The sequence below is a fragment of the Salmo trutta genome, chromosome 9, assembly GCF_901001165.1.
Source record: "Salmo trutta chromosome 9, fSalTru1.1, whole genome shotgun sequence".
In the NCBI taxonomy this organism is placed as follows: domain Eukaryota; kingdom Metazoa; phylum Chordata; class Actinopteri; order Salmoniformes; family Salmonidae; genus Salmo; species Salmo trutta.
Window position 1 is genome coordinate 24,608,956 of NC_042965.1, and position 23,475 is coordinate 24,632,430.

Here is a 23,475-nt window from a genome sequence, read left to right on the forward strand (position 1 = left end):
TGATATAAAGGTACAATATAAGTAGGACACATGACATCCCTGCAACTTTGAGAAAAAACACTTTATATCAGAGTTGTCTCGAGATGGCTATGCATATTCATGACATGAGGCAAGTAGCATAGCATCTCTGCATTGAATACAGCACAGGAGGCTGCTGAGGGAGAAAGGTTCAAATGGAATGGCCGGAACGGAGCAAATGGAATGGCATCAAACACCTGGAAACCATGTGTTTGATGTATTTGTTACATTCCATCTACTCCGCTCCAGTCATTACAACGAGACCGTTCTCCCCAATTAAGGTGACACCAACCTCCTGTGGAATACAGGTGGTTGAAGTCAACAACCCTCATCAAATATTCAAAAATGTTGGAAAATAATTAGATCCACAAATCCAAAGAAAGGATAGACGGGAGCTAGACAGTCTGCTGTGCCGCTTTGTGGACAACTACTCCAATTGTTAGGGCGGAGAGACAAGTATCTTGTCTGTATATACATAATCTTTGGTGGGGATGTAGACCATGCATGAATCCCCCCCAATAGAAGTAGAAAGAGAAAGAGTCACATCTGACATCTCAGATGGCACCAGAGACTGAGTGTTGGGGATGAAGCCCTTGTAAAAGGCACCTAGTCCCTCTCTCCTGAAGTACCAGAGTACTGACCAGTCTTTCGCAGGGCAAGCCGTGTTTTCAGAACCGGAGGGAGACAGATTTTCCGCCGAGTTGGGCCTCTCTCTTTACCTCTTCCTCTCTGACTGCACCTCCGGTCCTGCCCCATAATGACATGGCTAGCATGCGGAAGCAAATTCAAAACTCAGGAGTGAAGACCGAAGACAGGAAGCATTGGTAAAGAAGATACTTATAACGGCGCCAAATTCGGCCAGTAGACAAACAAAATATAATTTTGTTTTTGTTATTGATAGTTGGAAACTTGCTTCAAACGTTACTAGCTGTTTAGAATATTTTTAACCAACTTTTGTACATATTGTGGTATCTAGCTTATTAACTTCGCTACCATAATTATTCTTGCTTGGTTTAACGTTAACTTTATGTATTAAATGCAGGGTCTCACTTGAGGTGAAGGATGGAGACTGGGGGGACCTCCTCCAGTGGGGAGGGCTTCCTCTCCAGAATGGCCCTCAACGACAACTAGGCTGGAATGGAGGGCCTTGACAGGGACAAGATAAACAAGATCATCATGAAGTCCTCCAAGGTACCATGTTGAGAACTTCTGTCTGTGTATCCAAACACCCAAACACCTTACTGTAATGTAATGGCACAGGAACTGACAACCCCACTTGTGTGGAGGCCCAGTGTGTTCTCTTCTCACAGTGTAACATGGCCAGTTACTGGAGGTCATCAGCCTCTGTGTTGACCTTCCTCTCCTACAGGGCTCCAGGTTCTATGAGAACGAGATGAAAAAGGAACAGCAGGTGAACCTGCGCATTGAGAGGATGATGCTGCAGAAAGCACACATCACTGAGCAACAGCTGAGCAAAGCACAAACACAGGTACAGTGCAGGCGGGCTCTATACACACGCGGGCCCCCGAGTGGCGCAGCGGTCTAAGGCACTGCATCTCAGTGCTAGAGGTGTCACTGCAGACCCTGGTTTGATTCCAGGCTGTATCACAACCGGCTGTGATTGGGAGTCCCATAGGGCGGCGCACAATTGGCCCAGCGTTGTTAGGGTTTGGCCGGGGTAGGCCATCATTGTAAACTGACTTACCAAGTTAAATAAAATAAAAAACACACACACACACACACATAGGTATTATGTGACCTCTGATACACAGATACAGTAAGTTTATAGCTTCTACAGTATTTTTTATTTTACCTTTATTTAAATAGGCAAGTCAGTTAAGAACAAATTCTTATTTTCAATGATGCCCTAGGAACAGTGGGTTAACTGCCTTGTTCAGGGGCAGAACTACAGACTTTTACCATGTCAGCTCAGGGATTCGATCTTGTCCAACGCTCTAACCACTAGGCTACCTGCCGCCCCCATATATTTAGGTGTTATAATTTGATTGAAGCTCTGTCGCCTTTGAACGTCTTATTGGAGGTGGAGAAGATGACCTTTGACCTGGAGAGTGTTCGTGACTTGAGCCGTGTCATTGTGCACGTGGACATGGATGCCTTCTACGCTGCGGTGGAGACGAGAGACTGTCCTGACCTGAAGGACAAACCCATGGCCGTGGGCTCTATGAGCATGCTGGTGAGATTCAATACAGGACTGTTAATTTGCTAGCAACGTACAATACATGGCCTAAAGTATGTGGACACATCTTCATATTAGGGAATTTGGCTATTTCAGCCACACCCGTTGCTGACAAGTGCACAAAATCGAGCACACAGCCATGCATTCTCCATAGACAAACATTGGGAGTAGAATGGCTCGTACTGAAGAGCTCGGTAACTTTCAACATAGCACCATCATAGGATGCCACCTTTCCAACAAGTCAGTTCGTAACATTTCTGCCCTGCTAGAGCTGCCCTGGTCAACTTGGCCAGGTCGCAGTTGTAAATGAGAACTTGTTCTCAACTAGCTTACCTGGTTAAATAAAGGTGAAATAAAATAAATGTAAAAAAAACTAAGTGATGTTATTGTGAAGTGGAAACGTCTAGGAGCAACAACGGCTCAGCCGCGAAGTGGTAGGCCACACAAGCTCACAGAACGGGAGAGGCGAGTGCTGAAGTGCATAGTGTGTGAAAATCGTCTGTCCTCGATTGCAACTCTCACTACCGAGTTCCAAACTGCCTCTGGAAGCAACGTCAGCACAATAACTGTACGTCGGGAGCTTAATGAAAAGGGTTTCCCTTGCCGAGCAGCCGCACACAAGCCTAATATCACCATGCGCAATGCCAAGTGTCGGCTGGAGTGGTATAAAGCCATTGGACTCTCTGGAGTGATGAATCACCCTTCACCCTTCTGGCAGTCCGACAGACGAATCTGGGTTTGGCTGATGCCAGGTGAACGTTACCTGCCCCAATGCATAGTGCCAACTGTAAAGTTTGGTGGAGGAGGAAAAATGGTCTGGGGCTGTTTTTCATGGTTTGGGCTAGGCCCCTTAGTTTCAGTGAAGGAAAATGTTAACTCTACAGCATACAGTGACATTCTAGACGATTCTGTGCTTCCAACTTTCTGGAAACAGTTTGGGGAAGGCCCTTTCCTGTTTTAGCATTACAATGCCCCCATGCACAAAGTGAAGTCCATACAGAAATGGTTTGTTGAGATCGGTGTGGAAGAACTTGACTGGCCTGCACAGAACTCTGACCTCTACCCCATCGAACACCTCTGAGATGAATTGGAACGCTGACATCAGTGCCGACTTCACTAATTCTCTTGTGGCTGAATGTAAGCAAGTCCCCGCAGCAATGTTCCAACATCTAGTGGAAAGCCTTCCCAGACGAGTGGAGGCTATTATAGCAGCAAAGGGGGGACCAACTCCATATTAATGCCCATGATTTTGGAAGGAGATGTTTGACGAGCAGGTGTCCACATACTTTTGGCCATGTAGTGTATAAGCCCAGGCTTCTCTTGAGCGAGACAGGATTTGGAAGGCTGGCCACGCACGACTATGGAGACAAGCAAAATAATGTATAATTATATATTATTATATAGTTTGTGATACCAAATGTCTAGTTATGTGGTGTCAAAATAAGAAAGCCAAGCCTGTTGACTTATGGACCTCCCTCTGGGTAGCGAGGATGACTATCTGGCGAACTTTCTCACACTGGTTCTCTTTCATGTATGAACTAGTTTATGGTCTTCTAACTGGATCTGAAAGATGGCCCATTATTGCACTACAACAATTATCTCATATTGAGCCCCAGGTTGTGTCTACAACTTGTTTCTGTTTTATCCACTCTCCTCAGACAACTTCCAACTACCATGCAAGGAAGCTTGGGGTCCGTGCCGCCATGCCTGGCTTCATCGCGAAGAAGCTCTGCCCAAACCTGGTTATTGTTCCAACCGACTTTGACAAATACAGAGCAGTGAGCACTGAAGTAAGGATCTGACACACACACTCAGTGTTTCAGTGGTCAGTGAGGCTTTTACTATATGTATAAATCCTCCCCAAACAGACATATGGGTCACTAATCATCCTATTCCTCTGCTAGGTCCGGGAGATCTTTGCAGACTATGACCCTCACTTCCTTCCCATGAGTCTGGACGAGGCCTACCTGGACATCAGTGAGCACCTGGAGCAGAGGAGGGTCTGGCCAGAAGCCCTGCGTAGCCACCGTCTCCGGACCAACGACCCTGGGACAGCTACATCCGTGTCAGTGCCAGGTCAGGAGTCAGTGTCTAAATACAGTGGATTACTGTGTAATAAATGTGTCATGTTCATTTGTTACACTGTTGGATTGCTTTTTTAAACCCATATTTCAGTTATAGGTTACATACTGTGATAATGTTGTCATTTGTAAGACAACTTTGAGAGTCAATTGTAAGTAGTTCGAATGCGATATAAAGGCAGATAAAGGTTCTATGGTAGATATAACAAAAGGAAAGAGGGTTATTAAGAGCTTAATAGCATAAGCCTTATCTAATTCTTCCTTCATTTCCTGCCTGACAGAAAGTAAATTAGAAGGGATTAGAACTATGTATGTGTATTCCCTCTTGCTTTCTCTTATCTAGTTCACTTTTGCCACATGTCAAGTATAACAAGTGACAAGGGGGGCAGAAGATAAGAGACATGGACACACAGCTGTGAATCATCTCTCATCTCACACCTTCTCTCTCTCTCTCTAGCTGAGGAGCAGGGTGATGGCCTACTGTCCTGTTTGAGGACAGCCCCAGCTCCTCCTCCTGCCCCTTTCTGCAGGATGTTCCTGGGGGCGGGGCTGGGGGAGACGTGATGGTGTTTGGGACCTGTGCTGAGGAGGCGGTGAGAGCAGAAAACCTCACTTACTGCCAGCGCAGGTGAGAGAGACTCTGTGTGTTCATTTTCCTCAGAGGACACATTGTCTGAGTCCCAGATAGCACCCTATTTAGATTTTAATTGAACCTTTATTTAACTAGGCAAGTCAGTTAAGAACAAATTCTTATTTACAATGACGGCCTACACTGGCCAAACCCTCCCCTAACCCGGACGACACTGGGCCAATTGTGCGCCTTCCTATGGGACTCCCAATCACGGCCGGTTGTGATACAGCCCAGTATCGAACCACGGTCTGTAATGACGCCTTAGACCGCTGCGCCACTCGGGAGCCCAAATTCCCTATGAAGTGTCTTTTGGGACAGAGCTGAGGGTTACATAGTTGTGTGAAAATACCTCAGGGAACATTTGATATGTTACTATCCTAGTCTAACTTCATCATCCTATACTGTATGTAGTCACATCAAGCTTGTAACACATTTGCCATGGGTCTTTTATTGGTCATTCTTCTAGGCATTGCCCCAAACATGATGCTGGCCAAGGTATGTAGTGATAAGAACAAACCCAATGGCCAGTACAGACTCCCCTCTAACCGACAGGCTGTCATGGTATTCATACAGGACCTGCCAGTCCGGAAGGTAGGCTGCTATACACCTAACCTCAGCCCCAAACCTAGACAGCCTATTAAGGGATGCTTACTTAAGGAGATTTTTTATGGACCATTTTGCTAGCTGATGGCCTACAAATAAAGATGAGTAAAATATGGTATTTTGGTGTGCCAGGTATCAGGCATTGGGAAAGTGACAGAGAAGATGCTGGGAGCTCTAGGTATCACCAGCTGTATCCATCTTGGCCAGGAGATGGCGCTGCTGGCCTTGCTTTTCTCTGAGACATCCTGGCACCACTTCCTCGACATCTCCCTGGGCTTGGGCTCCACACACATCGAGAGGTGCTGGCCGGGCAGGCAGAGGGGGTGGGCAGGGCAGAGAGGGGCAACTATACAGTAGATTAATCCTTCAAATGAGTTGAAGTCATCTGACTTGAGTCTGTCTGTTTTTTATTTACTTACAGGGACGGGGAGAGAAAAAGCATGAGCACAGAGAGGTAGTTTCTTTTCCCTTTCTGGCAACATACATTGAGCTCAAAGTATTTGCACAGTGACATGTTTGTTGTTGTTTTGGCTCTGTACTCAAGCACATAGGATTTGAAATGATAGTGACTATGAGGTTAAAGTGCAGACTGTCAGCTTTCATTTGAGGCTATTATATCCATATTGGGTGAACTGTTTAGAAATGGTAGAACTTTTTGTACATAGTCTCCCCATTTTAGGGAACCAAAAGTATTTTGACAAATTCACTTATGTGTATTATAGTAGTCAAAGGTTTAGTATTTTGTTCCATATTCTTACCACGTAATGATTACATCAAGCTTGTGACTCTAAAAACTTGTTGGATGCTGTTGCAGTTTGTTTTTGTTGTGTTTCCGATTATTTTGTGCCGAATAGAAATAAATGGTAAATAATTTGTCATTTTGGAGTCACTTTTATTCTAAATAAGAATAGAATACTTGTTTCTGAACACTTCTACATTAATATTGATGCTACCATGATTATGGATAATAATGAATGAATGGTGAATAACTATGAGTGAGAACGTTTGAGGCCTCTCACCATTACCAATAATGGGAGGTTAGCCATTTTGGGTGGGTAACTTTCTCACTCATCAATACCTTATCTACCATTCATTTCTATTTGGCACAAAATAATCTGAAACGCAACCAAAACAAACTGTAATTGCATCAAACAAGTGTGTAGAGTCACAAGCTTGATGTAGTTATTGCGTGCTAGGAATATATAACCAAATGCTAAACTTTTGACTACTTAAATACGCAAATTAATTTGGGTTGCCTGGCTACCCAGACTCCTTGCTCCAGCCAAACGCAACGCCACGCCTACGGACGTTAGTTTCTTCTCCACAATGAGTCTGGATCTGAGTACCTCCCTCACCTTTCACCGAAGGCAAACACATTTGGGGCCGTCTGATTGGTCCAGAAACCGATGGGTTGAGCCCTGAACACACGTGTAAAGTGGCGGTTTCAAAATTCGTCATTGGCTTTGATACTCTGATTGGTTAGAGACAATCTAATTGCTGACTTTGTTTTGTGCAACACCCAATCGACTTCAATGATGGCATTCTCAGACTAAAGTATGTAGCGAACGACAGAGCAGCAGAAGAATTTGGTGTGAGTTGTCAGGCTATATATCGGGGGGGGGGGGGACTATGTACAAAAAGTTCTGTAATTTCTAAACGGTTTACCCAATGTGATCGCCTCATAGTAACCAGACTGATTGCCACTGTGCAGCGAACATTCATGTAAGCTTGCGAGATCAGGTGGCTTGCTAGGCTACCGATATGGATGAAAATGCCCTCAAATTAAAGCTGACAGTCTGCGCTTTAACCTCATAGTCATTGTTTCAGTTAAAATGCATTTATTTATTTCACATATCCAGACAGAATTACAAAAAATGGCACTGTCAAAATACCTTTGGACCTTACTGTATATGTGATTACTGTATATGTGATTACTGTATATGTGATTACTGTATATGTGAAATAAATAGCTAAATAATGGAACATACTCTACTCTCCCCACATCAACCTGTTTCTCTCTCCTTCATTCTCTGTCAGGACATTTGGAGAGATGAGTGCATTAGAGGAGCAGTTCTCTCTGTGCAGGCAGCTGTGTCAAGACCTGGCTCAGGAGCTGCAGAAGGAGGTACTCTCAAGGTACTCCACAGCAGTGGTTTTCAACTCTCTCCTCGGGGACCCCCAGCTGATCAACTCTCTCCTCGGGGACCCCCAGCTGATCAACTCTCTCCTCGGGGACCCCCAGCTGATCAACTCTGTCCTCGAGGACCCCCAGCTGATCAACCCTCTCCTCGGGGACCCCCAGCTGATCAACCCTCTCCTCAGGGACCCCCAGCTGATCAACTCTCTCCTCGGGGACCCCCAGCTGATCAACCCTCTCCTCGGGGACCCCCCCAGACGTTTCACAATTTTGTTGTAGCCCTGAACTAGCTCACCTGCTTCACCTTTTCAGAGGCTTGATGATTAGTTGACAAGTTGAATCAAAAGAAAAGTACAGGTCGGTTCATTACAGTACACTTTTAGTAATAGTATAGGCCATTATTAGAATAGAGTGCAGTTGTGTAGCACATTTCTCCTCCTCGCTTAGAGTATATTTTCTTAAACACAAATTCACTTGGATTCATAGTAAAAATTTTGAAATCAAGCAATGATTCCATAGTATTTGGCTTTTTGTGGCTATTATGTGATACAAAACCGTTCGTCAGTACATGGAACTGTGTCATGGCCGGTGTTAGTATTCAGCACCATTGTGAACAGCCATTGTCTGAGAGAGCAGAAAAGTGTTCTTGAACAGAAAGGATATTTCCTCTGAGAGGGTATTTTGGGGTCGTAGAACATCACAGTACCAGTGTTGGATCCCAGAATCAATCTGTCTCTAAGAAGCATCTCACACAATTACTAGAGCGTTTGTTCCCCTCCCAATCGATAGAGAGAGCTGCCTTGGCATGGCCATCACTCCCTGGCTGAGCCCTAATGTTCTTTTGATACCTGGAGGAAATAGAGAGCCATTATGGAGAATACCAGGGACCAGTGTGATCCTCAGCCTGCCTGGGGAATAGGCTGCTTGGGGATGATCATCACGCTCTTAGGAAAATGTCTTTGACCCTTCTTCACTTGTGTCATCTATCAGTCAAATCAATGTCTGTTTTGTCCTTTGACTCCATCCCCAGGTTCAACCAGATGTATCCTGTAATTCACCATGTCATTGCTCTGTTTTCTTCCAGGGCAAGACAGTGACGTTGAAGCTGAAAAATGTCAACTTTGAGGTGAAAACCAGAGCGTGGACATTGCCGTGTGCCGTTGCTGCGAGTGACAAGCTTTTTGCTGTCGCTAAGGACTTGCTGACGACTGAGATCGACAACGTCAGCCCCCAGCCACTGAGACTGAGGCTCATGGGTAATCTTAACTTACCTTCTCTCACTGGTTTAAATGGAGTATACCATTGGGAAAAAAATACTTAATATCACCTTTCATGTATGTTGTATATATCAATAATATATGAAGTACCTTCTACTGATTCTGTTATTAACCCTTGCGTGTCTGCAGGCATTCGAGTTTCCAGCTTTGTCAGCGCTGACGACAAGAAACCCCTGCAGAAGAGCATTGTGGGATTCCTCCAGCAAGGCAGGGCTGACTCCAGTAGCCCCTCACAGATCTCCTCCCACAAGCCTGTGAAAGAGCATCAACCTAAGCCTCCAGGCCAGACCCAGCTCTTTCCCTGCCCTTCCCTGGTACAGCAGTGCCAGGGGCAGGAGGATCACCCCTGGGTACCCAGCTGGGGAGGAGTGGAGGTGGGGAGGACTGGGGAGCAGCAGCAGTCCTTCTTCCAGAGAGCTCGCGCCCAGAGGCTGCGGCTGCAAGCTGAGAGAGAGGACCCACCAGAGGATGGAAAGTGGAACGTCTTAGAGACCAGACTGGGCCCAGCCTCATCAGCCACCAAGCCCAAACAGACACCCATTCAGAAGAATCCAAATACATCAGCAGAGACACACTTCTCTATGAGTGCATTGACAGCTTCTGACAACATGACACATGCACCTACAGCCAAATGCACAGAGGCCCATGTGTCTACTTCATTGTGCTGGTCCACAGAGCCAGGGACAGACAGTCTGACCTGCCCTGTGTGCTTCAGGGAGGTGAACACCACAGACCTGATAGTCTTCAACAGACATGTTGACCAGTGTCTCAGTGGGGTTCCTATGGAGCACAACATTCACACAGACACAGAACTAGAGAGGCTCCAGTGTCTGTGAGGAGGAGGTGGAGAAAGAGAGGGAAGAGGAGATTGAGAAATAGAGAGCTGAAGGGGAAAGGAGGAGGGAGGAGGGGTTGATGGAGAAAGGTAGGGACCCACTCAGTAGGTGCATGTTGGACTCATTGGGCCTTCGATTGGACTCTAGTGCAGGTGATCATAAAGGACTACTTCTGTATGAGACTAGTACAACTAATATTCCACTAAACGCTGTGGGCCTGAACCCTGTCTGCCTTAACACTTGTCCAAATGGAGGTGTGTCTATACCTAGAGTTACAGACCCTAACATCCTGAAGGGTTCATCTCAAAGTGACCCTCGTGTTAGTCCGTTGTCCCCAGGTGGCCCTCGGCCAATGACTACCCCCAAGGTTGAGTCACATGACCCCAGAGAACCGGCCCTCACCTGCCCAGTGTGTCAGGTGACACAGGACACCGATAACCTCACCCTCTTTCACCGACACGTTGACCTCTGTCTAAACCAGGAGGTCTTGCATGAGCTTGAAGGAATGGCGTCTGTGGACCACACCACCCACAATGCAACACCTGCTGCCCACAAAGGTCAGTGTTTCAGAGATGTTTTATTTAATGATTGATTACACATTACATGTCACCATGGGGCACCGTGTGCAGATCGATGAGGGGAAAAAACAAATCAATCCATGTTAGAACAACAAAATGCGGAAAAAGCCAAGCTAATGGGGATCCTAATAAAATACCAAATTGTCATTAAAATAGACCAAGAACTTTCCCACCCTGTTTTCAATGCGCTTCCAATGTCAGTCACATCCCCAGTGTTTACATGGGTCCTGTTTCTGCCTGTTTTTACTCAATATGTAATCCAGGACATTGTAAATTGAGGTTGAGTATATTTTCTTCCAAGAAAGAGTAAAACTGACCTGGTCTAAGGGTGAAACTAGAATAATTTGTTTGGCCACTGTGAGGCCAGTCTGTCTGTCTCAGTGACATGGTATTGTGGGGGCTGTGTATTGATTTCCTTTGAGAGAGAGAAGACATCTCATTTCACACTGTGGGGCCTCCCCTGCCCTGCTCACTGCCACTGGTAAATAACTTCTTCACCCATTCAACCCTGACAATGGAAAGAAAGTCTCTTCCAGTTTCCTCTTAACTAACTTGCCTGTGAGGTTGCAGTCTTTATAGCTTTGGAAAAAACACAAATGACTAAATTGCTTGTCGAACCTAGACAGTTGTCATTCTTTTTTTCCTAATGGCTTTTCCTGTTTCCCTCCACAGAGCGAGAGCAGCCCCTGCGGAGAGCGCCACAGAAAGGCAAGAGCAAAAGGTGAGTCTAGCTACATCTTCTTAGACATATCTCTGACTCAGGATGTATATATCAGAGTCACTCAGAGAGGAGAGAGAGAATTGATTAGATGTACCCATGGTTACTGACTCATGGTGTTAGGGACACCCTAGCTTTGAATTTATTCATTTTTTAAAATGTTACTAGGCAAGTCAGTTAAGAACAAATTCTTATTTTCAATGACAGCCTAGGAACAGTGGGTTAACTGCCTTGTTCAGGGGCAGAACGACAGATAAGAACGTCTGCTAAATGACGTAAATGTAAATGTAAAATTGTACCTTGTCAGCTCGGGGATTCGAACTTGCAACCTTTTGGTTACTAGCCCAACGCTCTAACCACTAGGCTTCCCTGCCGCCCCAATTAACGTTGTCAATTGACTTGAAAGTCAGCACATTCACAATGGACTTAATTAAACACAAATGTTGTGTGGTAGATTAAAACATTGACCACAAGTTGACAAGAAGGTTTCAGATACTGGTGAAGACAGTGAGAATTGTGCAGTAAGATGTGCTGTGTTTCGTTCTGGCTACTTTTCCAGGAGAGGCTCGTCTCCCCCGCCCCCATCTAAGAAGGCCAAAGCCCTGGGCCCAGCTCGGAACACCATCGACAAGTTCTTTAGGTGACGCACCTTAGGTGACAACACACACGAAGACCTAGAGGATGGCATCTTATTCTCAGACGGTGATGAAGGCTGACTGTTACCTGGATCTCAGGTGAATGGAGTGCTGGTGACCTCACTAGAAACCATACCTACCTACCTAGTACTTCTTGGATTGCTGGGCATTTGGATTGCTTACTCAAGCATTGAAGATGCACTTTCTTCTTTCTATAATGTTAGTTTATGAATTTTGTTCATTCTTTAATGTCATAATGGTCATACAAAATTGCTTGATTTATTTATTGTACTGCTATACTTGATCATGTACTAGCTGCTGCTAAATGAGGGGACTGTGTTTTTGCATCTTGTGTTTTGCACCATTTTAGATGTAAAGGTGTACGATGGATGTGAAGAATAGTGGTTAGAATAACTAAACAGTATAAGATTACATTTTTTAAATACACTGAACAAAATATAAATGGGCACAAAATTGTTTACATCCCTGTTACTGAGCATTTCTCCCTTGCCAAAATAATCCATCCACCTGACAAGTGTGGCATATCAAGAAGCTGATTAAACAGCATGATCATTACACAGGTAAGCATTTGCTGGGGACAACAAAGGCCACTCTAAAATGTGCAGTTGTGTCACACAACACAATGCCACTGACATCTCAAGTTTTGAGGGAGCGTGCAATTGGCATGCTGACCACAGGAATGTCCACCAGAGCTGTTGCCAGATAATTAAATGTACATTTTTCTACCATAAGCCGCCTCCAACGTCATTTTAGGGAATTTGGCAGTGCCTCACAACCGCAGACCAGGTGCAACCACGCCAGCCGAGGCCCTCCACATCTGGCTTCTTCACCTGCGGGATCATCGGAGATCAGCCATCTGGACAGCTGATTAAACTGTGGGTTTGCACAACCAAAATATTTCTGCACAAACTGTCTCAGGGTAGCTCATCTGCGTGCTCATTGTCTTCACTAGGGTCTTGATCTGACTGCAGTTCGGCATCGGAACCGACTTCATTTGGGGAAAATGCTCATCTTCGATGGCCATTGGTACGCTGGAGAAGTGTGCTCTTCCCAGATTAATCATGGTTTCAACTGTACCGGGCAGATGGCAGACAGCGTGTATGGCATCGTGTGGGCGAGCGGTTTGCTTATGTCAACATTGTGAATGGAGTGCCCCATGGTGGGGTTATGGTATGGGCAGGCATAAGCTACGGATAATGAACACAATTGCATTTTATCGGTGGCAATTTGAATACACAGAGATACCGTAATGAGATCCTGAGGCCCATTATTGTGCCATTTATCCACCGCCGTCACCTCATGTTTCAGCATGATAATGCACTGCTCCATGTCGCAAGGATCTGTACACAATTCCTGGAAGCTGAAAATGTCCCAGTTCTTCATGGCCTGCATACTCTCCAGACATGTCACCCATTGAGCATGTTTGGGATGCTCTAGATCGACGTATACGACAGCGTGTTCCAGTTCCCGCCAATATCGAGCAACTTCAAGCAACATTGAAGAGGAGTGGGACAACAGCCTGATCAACTCTATGTGAAGGAAATGTCACGCTGCATGAGGCAAATGGTGGTCACACCAGATACTGACTGATTTTCTGATCCATGCCCTTACCTTTTTTTTTTAAGGTATCTGTCACCAACAGATGCATATCTGTATTCCCAGTCATGTGAAATCCATAGATTAGGGCCTTATTTATTTATTTAAATTGGCTGATTTCCTTATATGAACGGTAACTCATTAAAATCTTTGAAATTGTTGCATGTTAAGTTTAGATTTTTGTTCAGTGTATTATAGTTTTGCATAAGGAAACTTAAATATCTAAATTGTTTAAGATTATATTTAAATGTGCATTTAGTATTTAAGATTGTTTCCACAAGAATATTGCTGAAAGTTACCACCATATTGACATTTGCTGAATGAACTGAGTTGGCAATCAATTATTCTCCTTGTTAAACTTTGTAAAGTCTCTGTCAATGTTGATGAGTATTTCATGTGTGCAGTATAAATCCATTTAAACACACCTAAGGCCTCAACTACTTTCAAAGTTTTGATTGGAGCTTAGATTCACAATAATAGTATACTGTACATATAGGAGCTCAATAGTCAAATAGACATGAATGACTAGAGTCAGTCATAAATCTGCACTCATACAGCTCACTACTCCAGGCTCAGAGTGTAGATGAGGCAGAGTCAGTCATAAATCTGCACTCATACAGCTCACTACTCCAGGCTTAGAGTGTAGATGAGGCAGAGTCAGTCATAAATCTGCACTCATACAGCTCACTACTCCAGGCTTAGAGTAGATGAGGCAGAGTCAGTCATACATCTGCACTCATACAGCTCACTACTCCAGGCTCAGAGTGTAGATGAGGCAGAGTCAGTCATAAATCTGCGCTCATACAGCTCACTACTCCAGGCTTAGAGTGTAGATAAGGCAGTGCAGGTATTATTATGCACTCACTTTAACCAGAAGCGAGTCTGTGAAGGGTGTGGGCTTCTAGAGTAAACAGAGGTCAGCCTTCCAGCCCTGGTAATGTACATATACTGCTCCATTTCCACACCACTTTGTATTCCTTATGCAGTAAGAACCTCAGTATCTGCTTCAATGAAAAGGTCCAGTTCCTGACCATACTTTCTGCATTCATTCAGTAATGCTACATGGTTGTTTGGCAAGACAAGTATTAAACAGAGAGACTGGGGTCCAGCCCAGGATACAGGGAGAAGTCACCAGATATTCACCATGGAGAGAATGTCCTTGAAGGAGAGGATGGGGGCGCAGCTGATGAAGGAGCTGAACCTGAACCCTAAAACACCAAAAACCACAAAAAAAGCAGTCAAGGGATTCACTGACTTTATACACAACATGGAGACAGAGGAGACCAACAGTTACAATAACGAAGAAATGTGTGAGTACCAGGTATGTGTGTGTGCCGGTCTGAACGTGTGTCCGTGAGCATGTAACTGGGTAACACCTAAGCCCTGTTTAGATTTGTTTTATTTTATCAAAAACATCATTAGATGTTTTATTCAACATAACTTGAGTAAACACTGAAAGAAAAACATTTACTTGAAATGCAGTGGAGATGCAAAGTTTGGTAACAGAAGGAGGGTTTGTGCTGTTTGTGCCATCTGCACTGTTATTCGAGTGAATGTGTTTTTGAAACATTTTAAGTGGAAATTGTTAAAAGTAGTCCTTGTGCATATAGTTGTAGGGTTTGTTTAGCTTTGCAATCACTGGTTTTTGTTTGACATACATTTTAAAGTGAAAAATCGGAGTCTCAGCATCACTCTGTCACAGTGGAATTGTCCCAAGGTCAAATTTAACAATAAGAATAATAGCCTGAGGCAACAGAGCCTTACTTCTGCCCTGTTTAACACAATTGGAAATTGTGTTCTTGTAATTATGGTATTAAATGTTGAGAAACATTGGTGAATATTCATTCAATGCCAACAAATTCTTCCGTAGACCAAAGCAAGCAATGAATATCCTTATCCTCTTAATTATAATGACTGTGCAAGGATTATGTTATGATAATATACTGTAGAAATGATAATGCTCTTGACCAAATCCCTGATCATTCTTATGGTTGAATCCATGTTGGAAAACCTTAGGTGTTACCATGTGTCTGTCATGGGTAATGGTTTGACTGGATGTGAACATCCAGTGTGCAAAGAGCTGTGTTTGTATTGGCCACACACACACCTTACCAATTCCACCCTCATACTAGTCATAATAACTGAAATGTCACACCCCATGTTCTCAAAAGAAAAACATGCATATTGATGTATTACTTATTGTGAAGCACCTGGTGAGTTTGTTATGTGTCTGCAGTGCTGGAGCTAGAGAAGGAGTACATTGAAGCAGCAAAGATAAATGATGTACAGACCATGAAGATTCTGGGAAGGGCAGTCAAGGTTGACGCAAAGAATTTGGTGAGTCAGTCCTCATATCCAGGAACATCATCTCCGCACTGCAGTTAGTGGGACTACAGGAGACTCGTACTATTGCTGTTACTTCTTTATTAGAACCATGTATTCTGTTCTGTGTCACTTGTTAGAATAACTTGTCCCATGCATTGACCCTAGCATGATCGCACTGCCCTGCACTATGCAGTTGCTGGGAAAAACATAGAGGCCGTCCAAGTCCTTCTCCAGCGCAGAGCAAATATCAATCAAGAGGACAAGGTAGGAAGACAACACTTTTCCGGTGTTACCGATGGTGACTTTTAAAGCTTCTCTTCAACAAACTCTCAGGAGAGAATGGCCATGGTTTGTCAAAATTAAACTATTTCTCTCTTTCATACATACTCACACAGCATGGAGTGACAGCCACCCACCTGGCTGCCTGGTTTGGAAGTCTGCCCATCCTGAAGTTGCTTGTGCAGGGTGGTGCTGATCAGAAGGTTGAGAATGCGGTAGGGAACCTCTGTTCCTATTCACAAAGGCCTTGAATATTTCTCAGAAATCCCTTTCCTCGTTCTGCTGGTCAGACCTAAGCTGTTCTCTGACATCTCAGCCATCTAGGATATCAATTACAATAATCAACACAATTTCTCCATAACCATTTGAGAAATCAAAATGTGAAGTTGTGTTGTCATCTACAGTGCCTTTGGAAAGTATTCAGACCCTTTGACTTTTTCCACATTTGGTTAAGTTACAGCCTTATTCTAAAATGTATTAAATAGTTTTTTCCCCCTCAATGTACATACAATACCCCATAATGACAAAGCAAAAACTTTTATTTATTTAAATATGCTAATTTATAAAATATATATATAAATAATCACATTTACATAAGTATTCAGACCCTTTAGTCAGTACTTTGTTGAAGGACCTTTGGCAGCAATTACAGCCTTGAGTCTTCTTGGGTATGACGCTACAAGCTTGATGCACCTATATTTGGAGAGTTTCTCCCATTTTTCTTTGCAGATCCTGTCAAGCTCTGTCAGGTTGGATGGGGAGCGTTGCTGCACAGCTATTTTCAGGTCACTCCAGAGATGTTCGATCGGGTTCAAGTCCGGGCTCTGGCTGGGCCACTCAAGGACATTCAGAGACTTGTCCCGAAGCCACTCCTGTGTTGTCTTGGCTGTGTGCTCAGGGTCGTTGTCCTGTTGGAAGGTGAATCTTTGCCCCAGTCTGAGGTCCTGATCTCTCTGGAGCAGGTTTTCATCAAGAATCTCTCTGTACTTTTCTCTGTTCATCTTTGCCTCGATCCTGACTAGTCTCCCAGTCCCTGCCCTTCTCCTCTGATTGCTCAGTTTGCCCGGGCGGCCAGCTCTAGGAAGAGTCTTGGTGGTTCCAAACATCTTCCATTTAAGAATGATGGAGGCCACTGTGTTCTTCGGGACCTTTAATGCTGCAGACATTTTTTTGTACCCTTCCCCAGATCTGTGCCTCGACACAATCCTGTCTCGGAGCTCTACGGACAATTCCTTTGACCTCATGGCTTGGTTTTTTCCTCTGACATGCACTGTCAACTGTGGGACCTTATATAGACAGGTGTGTGCCTTTCCAAATCATGTCCAATCAATTGAATTTACCACAGGTGGACTCCAAGTTGTAGAAACATCAAGGATGATCAATGGAAACAGAATGTAACTGAGCTCAATTTCCAATCTCATAGCAAAGAGTCTGAATACTTACAGTTGAAGTCGGAAGTTTACATACACTTAGGTTGGGGTCATTAAAACTCGTTTTTCAACCACTCCACAAATTTCTTGTTAACAAACTATAGTTTTGGCAAGTTGGTGAGGACATCTACTTTGTGCATGACACAAGTAATTTGTTCAACTATTGTTTACAGACAGATTATTTCACAAATAGTTCACTGTATCACAATTCTAGTGGGTCAGAAGTTTACATACACTAAGTTGACTGTGCCTTTAAACAGCTAGGAAAATTCCAGAAAATTATGTCATGGCTTTAGAAGCTTCTGATAGGCTAATTGACATCATTTGAGTCAATTGGAGTTGTACCTGTGGATGTATTTCAAGGCCTACCTTCAAACTCTGTGCCTCTTTGCTTGACATCATGGAAAAATCAAAAGAAATCAACCAAGACCTCAGAAAAAGAATTGTAGACCTCCACAAGTCTGGTTCATCCTTGGGAGCAATTTCCAAACACCTGAAGGTACCACATTCATCTGTACAAACAATAGTATGCAAGTATAAACACCATTGGACCACGCAGTCGTCATACCGCTCAGGAAGGAGACGCGTTCTGTCTCCTAGAGATGAACATAATTTGCTGTGAAAAGTGCAAATCCCCCAAAAAAGTGCAAACCAAAAGTATCTATATCCACAGTAAAACGAGTCCTATATCGACATAACGTGAATGGCCGCTCAGCAAGGATGAAGCCACTGCTCAAAACCGGCCATAAAAAAGCCAGACTACAGTTTGTAACTGCACATGGGTACAATGATCATACTTTTGGAGAAATGTCCTCTGGTCTGATGACACAAAAATAGAACTGTTTGGCCATAATGACCATCGTTATGTTAGGAGGAAAAAGGGGGAGGCTTGTAAGCCGAAGAACACCATCCCAACCCTGAAGCACAGGGGTGGCAGCATCATGTTGTGGGGGTGCTTTGCTGCAGGAGGAACTGGTGCACTTCACAAAATAGATGGCATCATGAGGGAGGAAAATTATGCGGATATATTGAAGCAATATCTCAAGACATCAGTCAGGAAGTTAAAGTTTGGTCGCAACTGGGTCTTCCAAATGGACAATGACCCCAAGCATACTTCCAAAGTTGTGGAAAAATGGCTTAAGGACAGCAAAGTCAAGGTATAGGAGTGGCCATCACAAAGCCCTGACCTCATCCTATAGAACATTTGTCGGCAGAATTGAAGAAGCGTGTGCGAGCAAGGGGGCCTACAAACCTTACTCAGTTACAGCTCTGTCAGGAGGAATGGCCCAAAATTCACCCAAATTATTGTGGGAAGCTTGTGGAAGGCTACCCAAAACGTTTGACCCAAGTTAAACAATTTAAAGGCACTGCTACCAAATACTAATTGAGTGTATGTCAACTTCTGACCCACTGGGAATGTGATGAAAGAAATAAAAGCTGAAATAAATCACTCGACTATTATTCTGACATTTCACATTCTTAAAATAAAGTAGTGGTCCTAACTGACCTAAAACAGGGATTAGGATTAAATGTCAGGAATTGTGAAAAACTGAGTTAAAATGAATTTGGCTAAGGTGCATGTAAACTTCTGACTTCAACTGTATGTAAATAAGGTATCAGTTTTTATTTTTTATACATTTTCAAAAATATCTAAGAACCTGTTTCGCTTTGTCATTGTGGGGTATTGTGTGTAGATTGCTGAGGATTTGTTTTAATTTATTCTATTTGAGAATAAGGCTGTAACTTAACAAAATGTGGAAAAAGTCAAGGGGTCTGAATACTTTCTCTCTTCTCAGCTGGGAATGAACATCATGCACTGTGCTGCCATCAACAACCACACTGACATAATGACATTCATCATCTACGACCTGATGATGAAAGAGCTGGACAAAGAGGACCTGGTAACTACATAGACATACAGTATCAGTAACCATTGCATCCATTTCAAATATTGATTGGGCTGAATTAGTTCAATAAGCTGACCCTTTTTCTTCATCTCCTACCTACCCCCCCCCCCCGCACCAATCTCTCTCAGTCTGGACACAGAGCGTTTGCTTTGGCAGCAGAGCATGGCTCTGTGGAGATGCTGCAGATGTTGATGGAGGAGGAGTACAATATGGCCACCATGGAGGAAGATCAGGTGTGTGTGTGTATTACACCTATCAGGGGGCTGTAGGACTGTTTATTCCTCTGTCTTTCTCTCCCTTCCTCATTTCCTCCTGCTTTTTCTCTTTCTCTAAATGCTAGAATGGGAACACACCTCTGCATTTGGCTGCCGGCAATGGCCACTTGGATGTCGTCCAGCTACTGCTGAAGAGCTTTGAAACTCTCAATGAAGTCAATACGGTAAAGTCCCACTGTAAACGCTGTCTGGAGCAGTTTGATTCTGATAAAGGCCATTGGAGGCCAAAACGTTCACATTTGAAACTTGCTTAAATTTAAAAAATTATCTTTAATGTTGAGCGAGTGCTGCGCCTTTTCCTTTTCAATGGAGCTGTTTGATTGCCAGCATGTACGATGGTGTGTGCTCAATGGCTACACCTTGCAGTCGCTGCTTTAGGTCAATGGCTGATAAATGACTGATGTATTCGTGGCAGGCTGGGGAGACGGCTCTATACCTGGCTGCTGGCGCTGCCCATGAGGACTGCGTCCAGGCTCTGTTGGAGGCAGGCTGTGACCCAAACATTGTCACCATGGTAGGCCTGTAAACATAAACCACACCCTCCAACTATTCACTAAAATGGTCGCCACCAGGCATAGTTACTAAATCACACCCCGTTTATTCTACTACAGTACTTTACCTACTAATAGACTCCTAGACCTCTCTATTCAATGGGAACCTCTCCTCTCCCCTCTTAGGACCAAAGCAGTGCTCTACACCCCGTCTCAGAGAAGGGCCACACATCGTTGGTGAGACTTCTCATAGAGAACTCGGCCCAGGTGGACTTACAAAACCAGGTGAGAGTGAGCATAGTGAACTGGTCCTACGTCTTGGTCAACCATGAATAAAGCCAACCTGTTATCTGTGTAATTACTCAGTAGTCTGTAGTATGACCTGACATCTGAGAGAGTTTCTATATAATGGTCAATTTTGGTTGTGTCTCCATTGGCAGCACCTCCAGGCTCCTCTCTACCTGGCAGTGAAGAACTGTCACATCCCTGTCATCCACACACTGCTCGAGGCTGGCTGCAACATCAACGTCACTGATCACGTACATACAACACGTGCACTCAGTCCACTTGTAAAAGAGTATACTCAGTCCACATCAATGTTATAATGAATTAGTTGTGTCCCAAATGGCACCCTACTCTCTGCATAGTGCATTACTAGTCCCGGGTCCTGTCAAAAGTAGTGCACTATGTAGACATTGTAATGGTTGAAGTTATGGGTTTGGTAATCTGACCCTAGATCTGTGGTTAAGGGAAACTTATACCTTGAGCTCCCGTCTGTCCTCCTCAGAGGTCCCAGACTGTCCTGCATATAGCTGCAGAGCTGGCCAGAGTGGACATTGTTGAGATGCTTCTGAAAGCTGGGATGGACCTTGTCCTCCAAGACAAGGTGAAACATGGACACCAAGAATGATGATCTAACCATGAATAGGCTCATTTGACCCCTCTCCTCTTCACGGCAACTTCCCACTCAACACACAACTGTTTCTGTTTTGAGCAGCAGGGTAAGACAGCACTGGGTGTGGCAGCCCGAGCAGACGAGGTCATCATCGTGGACATGATCATCAAAGCAGAGAGATATTTCACATGGAGGAGGGTAATGTTAACAGAGAACCACAATGGAAATAACTAACTTCATTGTGTGTTTGTTTATCCTCTATAATTGTGAATGAATGTAGAATGTGTAGCCTACTGTTGTGTGAGAGACCTCCATAGACCTCCATAGAGCTGTACTGTATGATCAAATGCAGTAAATTCAATCAAAGAGACTAATACGTTGCTGAAGTCATCTGCTAATCAATTTACTGGAGCTGGAAATCAATGATTACATTCATTACAGATTATTAATTTCCTACAGTCACAACTCCAGATTAATCCCTGTAATACCATTAACGCTGGCAGTGGGAACATTATTTATGGACCTGAAATGCTTGACAATCAATTTCAGTGTCAAATTGATTCAGCATTTCTTCCATACCCGACCTGACAGTCAAAGCAAGTGGCTCTGGCATTCAGTAAGCATGGGACGATGTGTGCTTATCTCTGGACACTCACTGCTCTCAGTTTGTGAAGCTTGTCCTTTCTCGGGTGACTAGATGTGATTACCCTTCCAGGCCAACACTGAGCTTAATGAGAACCTTCACAGCCAGACTCCGCTGACGTTTAAATTAGACCACCGTACGGAGAGCAAACAGACCCGCGGCACCGCCTGGCACCTGGCCTACCGCCTGCTGAAGCCAGGTGACTGGAAGAGGCTGGCGCTCCACTGGCATTTCACTGAGCAGCAGGTGGCTGCCATCGAGGAGCAGTGGACAGGTGACACACACACACACACACAACACCTTTGGCTCAGTGTAATCATTCGAAACTCATTAATTTATCAATACCAAGTGTAAAGATAAAATATAGATATCGGTAAGAGGGATTCTGTTTTATTGATTCTGTACTCATTTGACATTGTTCCAAAAACCAGCCACTTGGGTGACATTACCAAGGAAAGCCTTAACTACGCTAAGTAATTTAACTCTTATTTTACCAGGGAAGTGGACTCAGAACATATTCTAATTTAATGGGTTTGCTTTCTCTCTCTGTGTGTGTGTGTGTGTGTGTGTGTGTGTGTGTGTGTGTGTGTGTGTGTGTGTGTGTGTGTGTGTGTGTGTGTAGGGCAGCAGAGCTACCAGGAACATGGGAACAGGATGCTGTTGATCTGGCTTCATGGGGTAGAGCTGGCCCAAAGGAGTCCTGCTAAAGAGCTGTATCAGGGCCTGCTTGCCATAGGCAACAAGACCATAGCAGGTATGGGGTGTCCATGACCCTTACCTCATAGGAAAATATAACATTTATGTTGAAGTCATAACAGCAAATTACAGATGGGTGTGTTGTTTTACAGATAAAATACGAATGGACACAGAGGAAAGAGACATGAAGAAATGCATCCTTTCATAAAGGTGGAAAAAAATGACATGGACATATGTGCATGCGTTCAACCAACAAGCATTTTTTTCCAAAGCATTTGTGGAACAAGTATCTTGCTAGCCGGATCGAATTATCCGTTAGCAAGCCAGAGAAATGTTGAGCAACATTAGCCAACTTAAACTCAATTATTTGATCAGTTATGGTGTGAAAATTAGACAGCTAACGTGACAACATCAGATGCGCTAACGTTAGTAACCTAACCAATTCGTTATAGTATTAACTGGTATACTACTCCTTGCCTTTCCTTATAACGCGTTAGTTGCTTACTGGACCCTGGAAATCTGTGTGAAATGTTAACGAACTAACTATCTAAAGTAACGTTGTGTGGTTAATTTAAAGAATTAGGTGAACATGAGGCAGGGATGAAGTGTAGCTTGGCCTGGATGCCACCATAGAGGTGAAAGGAACACCACACTTTCCCTCTTTCTCAATAAAAAGGGGTATGCCAGGTGTATTCTCTGCCTGAAAGATCAATTATGCCAACAAAGGGTATCGTGCTCTGCTGGCACATTGTAGAACATGTGTACAATGTAATGTGTAGCCCAAAGATAGTTATTGTTGTGTTGAACTTGACAGTAACACGTGAGTGAGGGGGGATTATTACATGTTTTACTCGGTGAACATTATTTTTGCACAGAGCCTTGTGTACTTGCTCGATGTCTACTATAGTGGCCACTATAATAGAGCAAAAATAGAGTGCCTGTTTTTCAATCAAATGTGATTAGCCACATTCGCCGAAGACAACAGGTGTAGCAGTGAAATGCTTACTTACGAGCCCTGAACCAACAATGCCGTTTCAAAAATACGCATAAGAATAAGAGATAAAAGTAACAAGTAATTAAAGAGTAATTCTATTTTGTTTTTCCCCCCAATTGCAATATTTAGATGTGTGTGGTCACAAGCATTCTATTATAAAGGCTGTCATGGCTAACTGCAATATTAGTGTATTGTTTTTTTTCTCAAGACTT

General features: G+C 43.9%; 2 protein-coding genes across 2 annotated transcripts; both read left to right on the forward strand.

Annotated features, from left to right (window-relative positions):
• The first annotated feature begins 1,131 nt into the window (after window positions 1-1,131).
• On the forward strand, window positions 1,132-11,720 carry LOC115199600 (DNA polymerase kappa-like). The gene is made up of 15 exons (XM_029761927.1): window positions 1,132-1,209; window positions 1,388-1,507; window positions 2,060-2,212; window positions 3,874-4,005; window positions 4,120-4,291; window positions 5,394-5,518; window positions 5,663-5,829; window positions 5,952-5,984; window positions 7,568-7,891; window positions 8,658-8,667; window positions 8,752-8,923; window positions 9,074-9,772; window positions 10,119-10,337; window positions 11,031-11,079; window positions 11,636-11,720. Exons 1-15 carry the CDS (start codon window positions 1,156-1,158, stop codon window positions 11,718-11,720), a joined length of 2,514 nt encoding a protein of 837 aa, XP_029617787.1. The 5' UTR covers window positions 1,132-1,155.
• Window positions 11,721-14,262: 2,542 nt separating this feature from the next.
• On the forward strand, window positions 14,263-22,943 carry LOC115200271 (ankyrin repeat and death domain-containing protein 1A). The gene is made up of 15 exons (XM_029763208.1): window positions 14,263-14,638; window positions 15,565-15,665; window positions 15,819-15,917; window positions 16,049-16,147; window positions 19,159-19,263; window positions 19,398-19,502; window positions 19,610-19,708; window positions 19,960-20,058; window positions 20,222-20,320; window positions 20,476-20,574; window positions 20,823-20,921; window positions 21,033-21,128; window positions 21,646-21,847; window positions 22,196-22,327; window positions 22,422-22,943. Exons 1-15 carry the CDS (start codon window positions 14,473-14,475, stop codon window positions 22,475-22,477), a joined length of 1,656 nt encoding a protein of 551 aa, XP_029619068.1. The 5' UTR covers window positions 14,263-14,472; the 3' UTR covers window positions 22,478-22,943.
• The last annotated feature ends 532 nt before the right edge of the window (window positions 22,944-23,475 follow it).

What these genes read in the sequence shown, in the direction of transcription:
- LOC115199600 (XM_029761927.1), top strand. Translation starts at nt 1,156, where the DNA reads ATGGAGGGCCTTGACAGGGACAAGATAAACAAGATCATCATGAAGTCC. An exon ending in ACAGAGCAGTGAGCACTGAA is followed by an intron (nt 4,006 to 4,119) that starts GTAAGGATCTGA and finishes TTCCTCTGCTAG; the next exon opens with GTCCGGGAGATCTTTGCAGA. An exon ending in GGCTCCACACACATCGAGAG is followed by an intron (nt 5,830 to 5,951) that starts GTGCTGGCCGGG and finishes ATTTACTTACAG; the next exon opens with GGACGGGGAGAGAAAAAGCA.
- LOC115200271 (XM_029763208.1), top strand. Translation starts at nt 14,473, where the DNA reads ATGGAGAGAATGTCCTTGAAGGAGAGGATGGGGGCGCAGCTGATGAAG. An exon ending in ATCAGAAGGTTGAGAATGCG is followed by an intron (nt 16,148 to 19,158) that starts GTAGGGAACCTC and finishes CTCTCTTCTCAG; the next exon opens with CTGGGAATGAACATCATGCA. An exon ending in GATATTTCACATGGAGGAGG is followed by an intron (nt 21,129 to 21,645) that starts GTAATGTTAACA and finishes TTACCCTTCCAG; the next exon opens with GCCAACACTGAGCTTAATGA.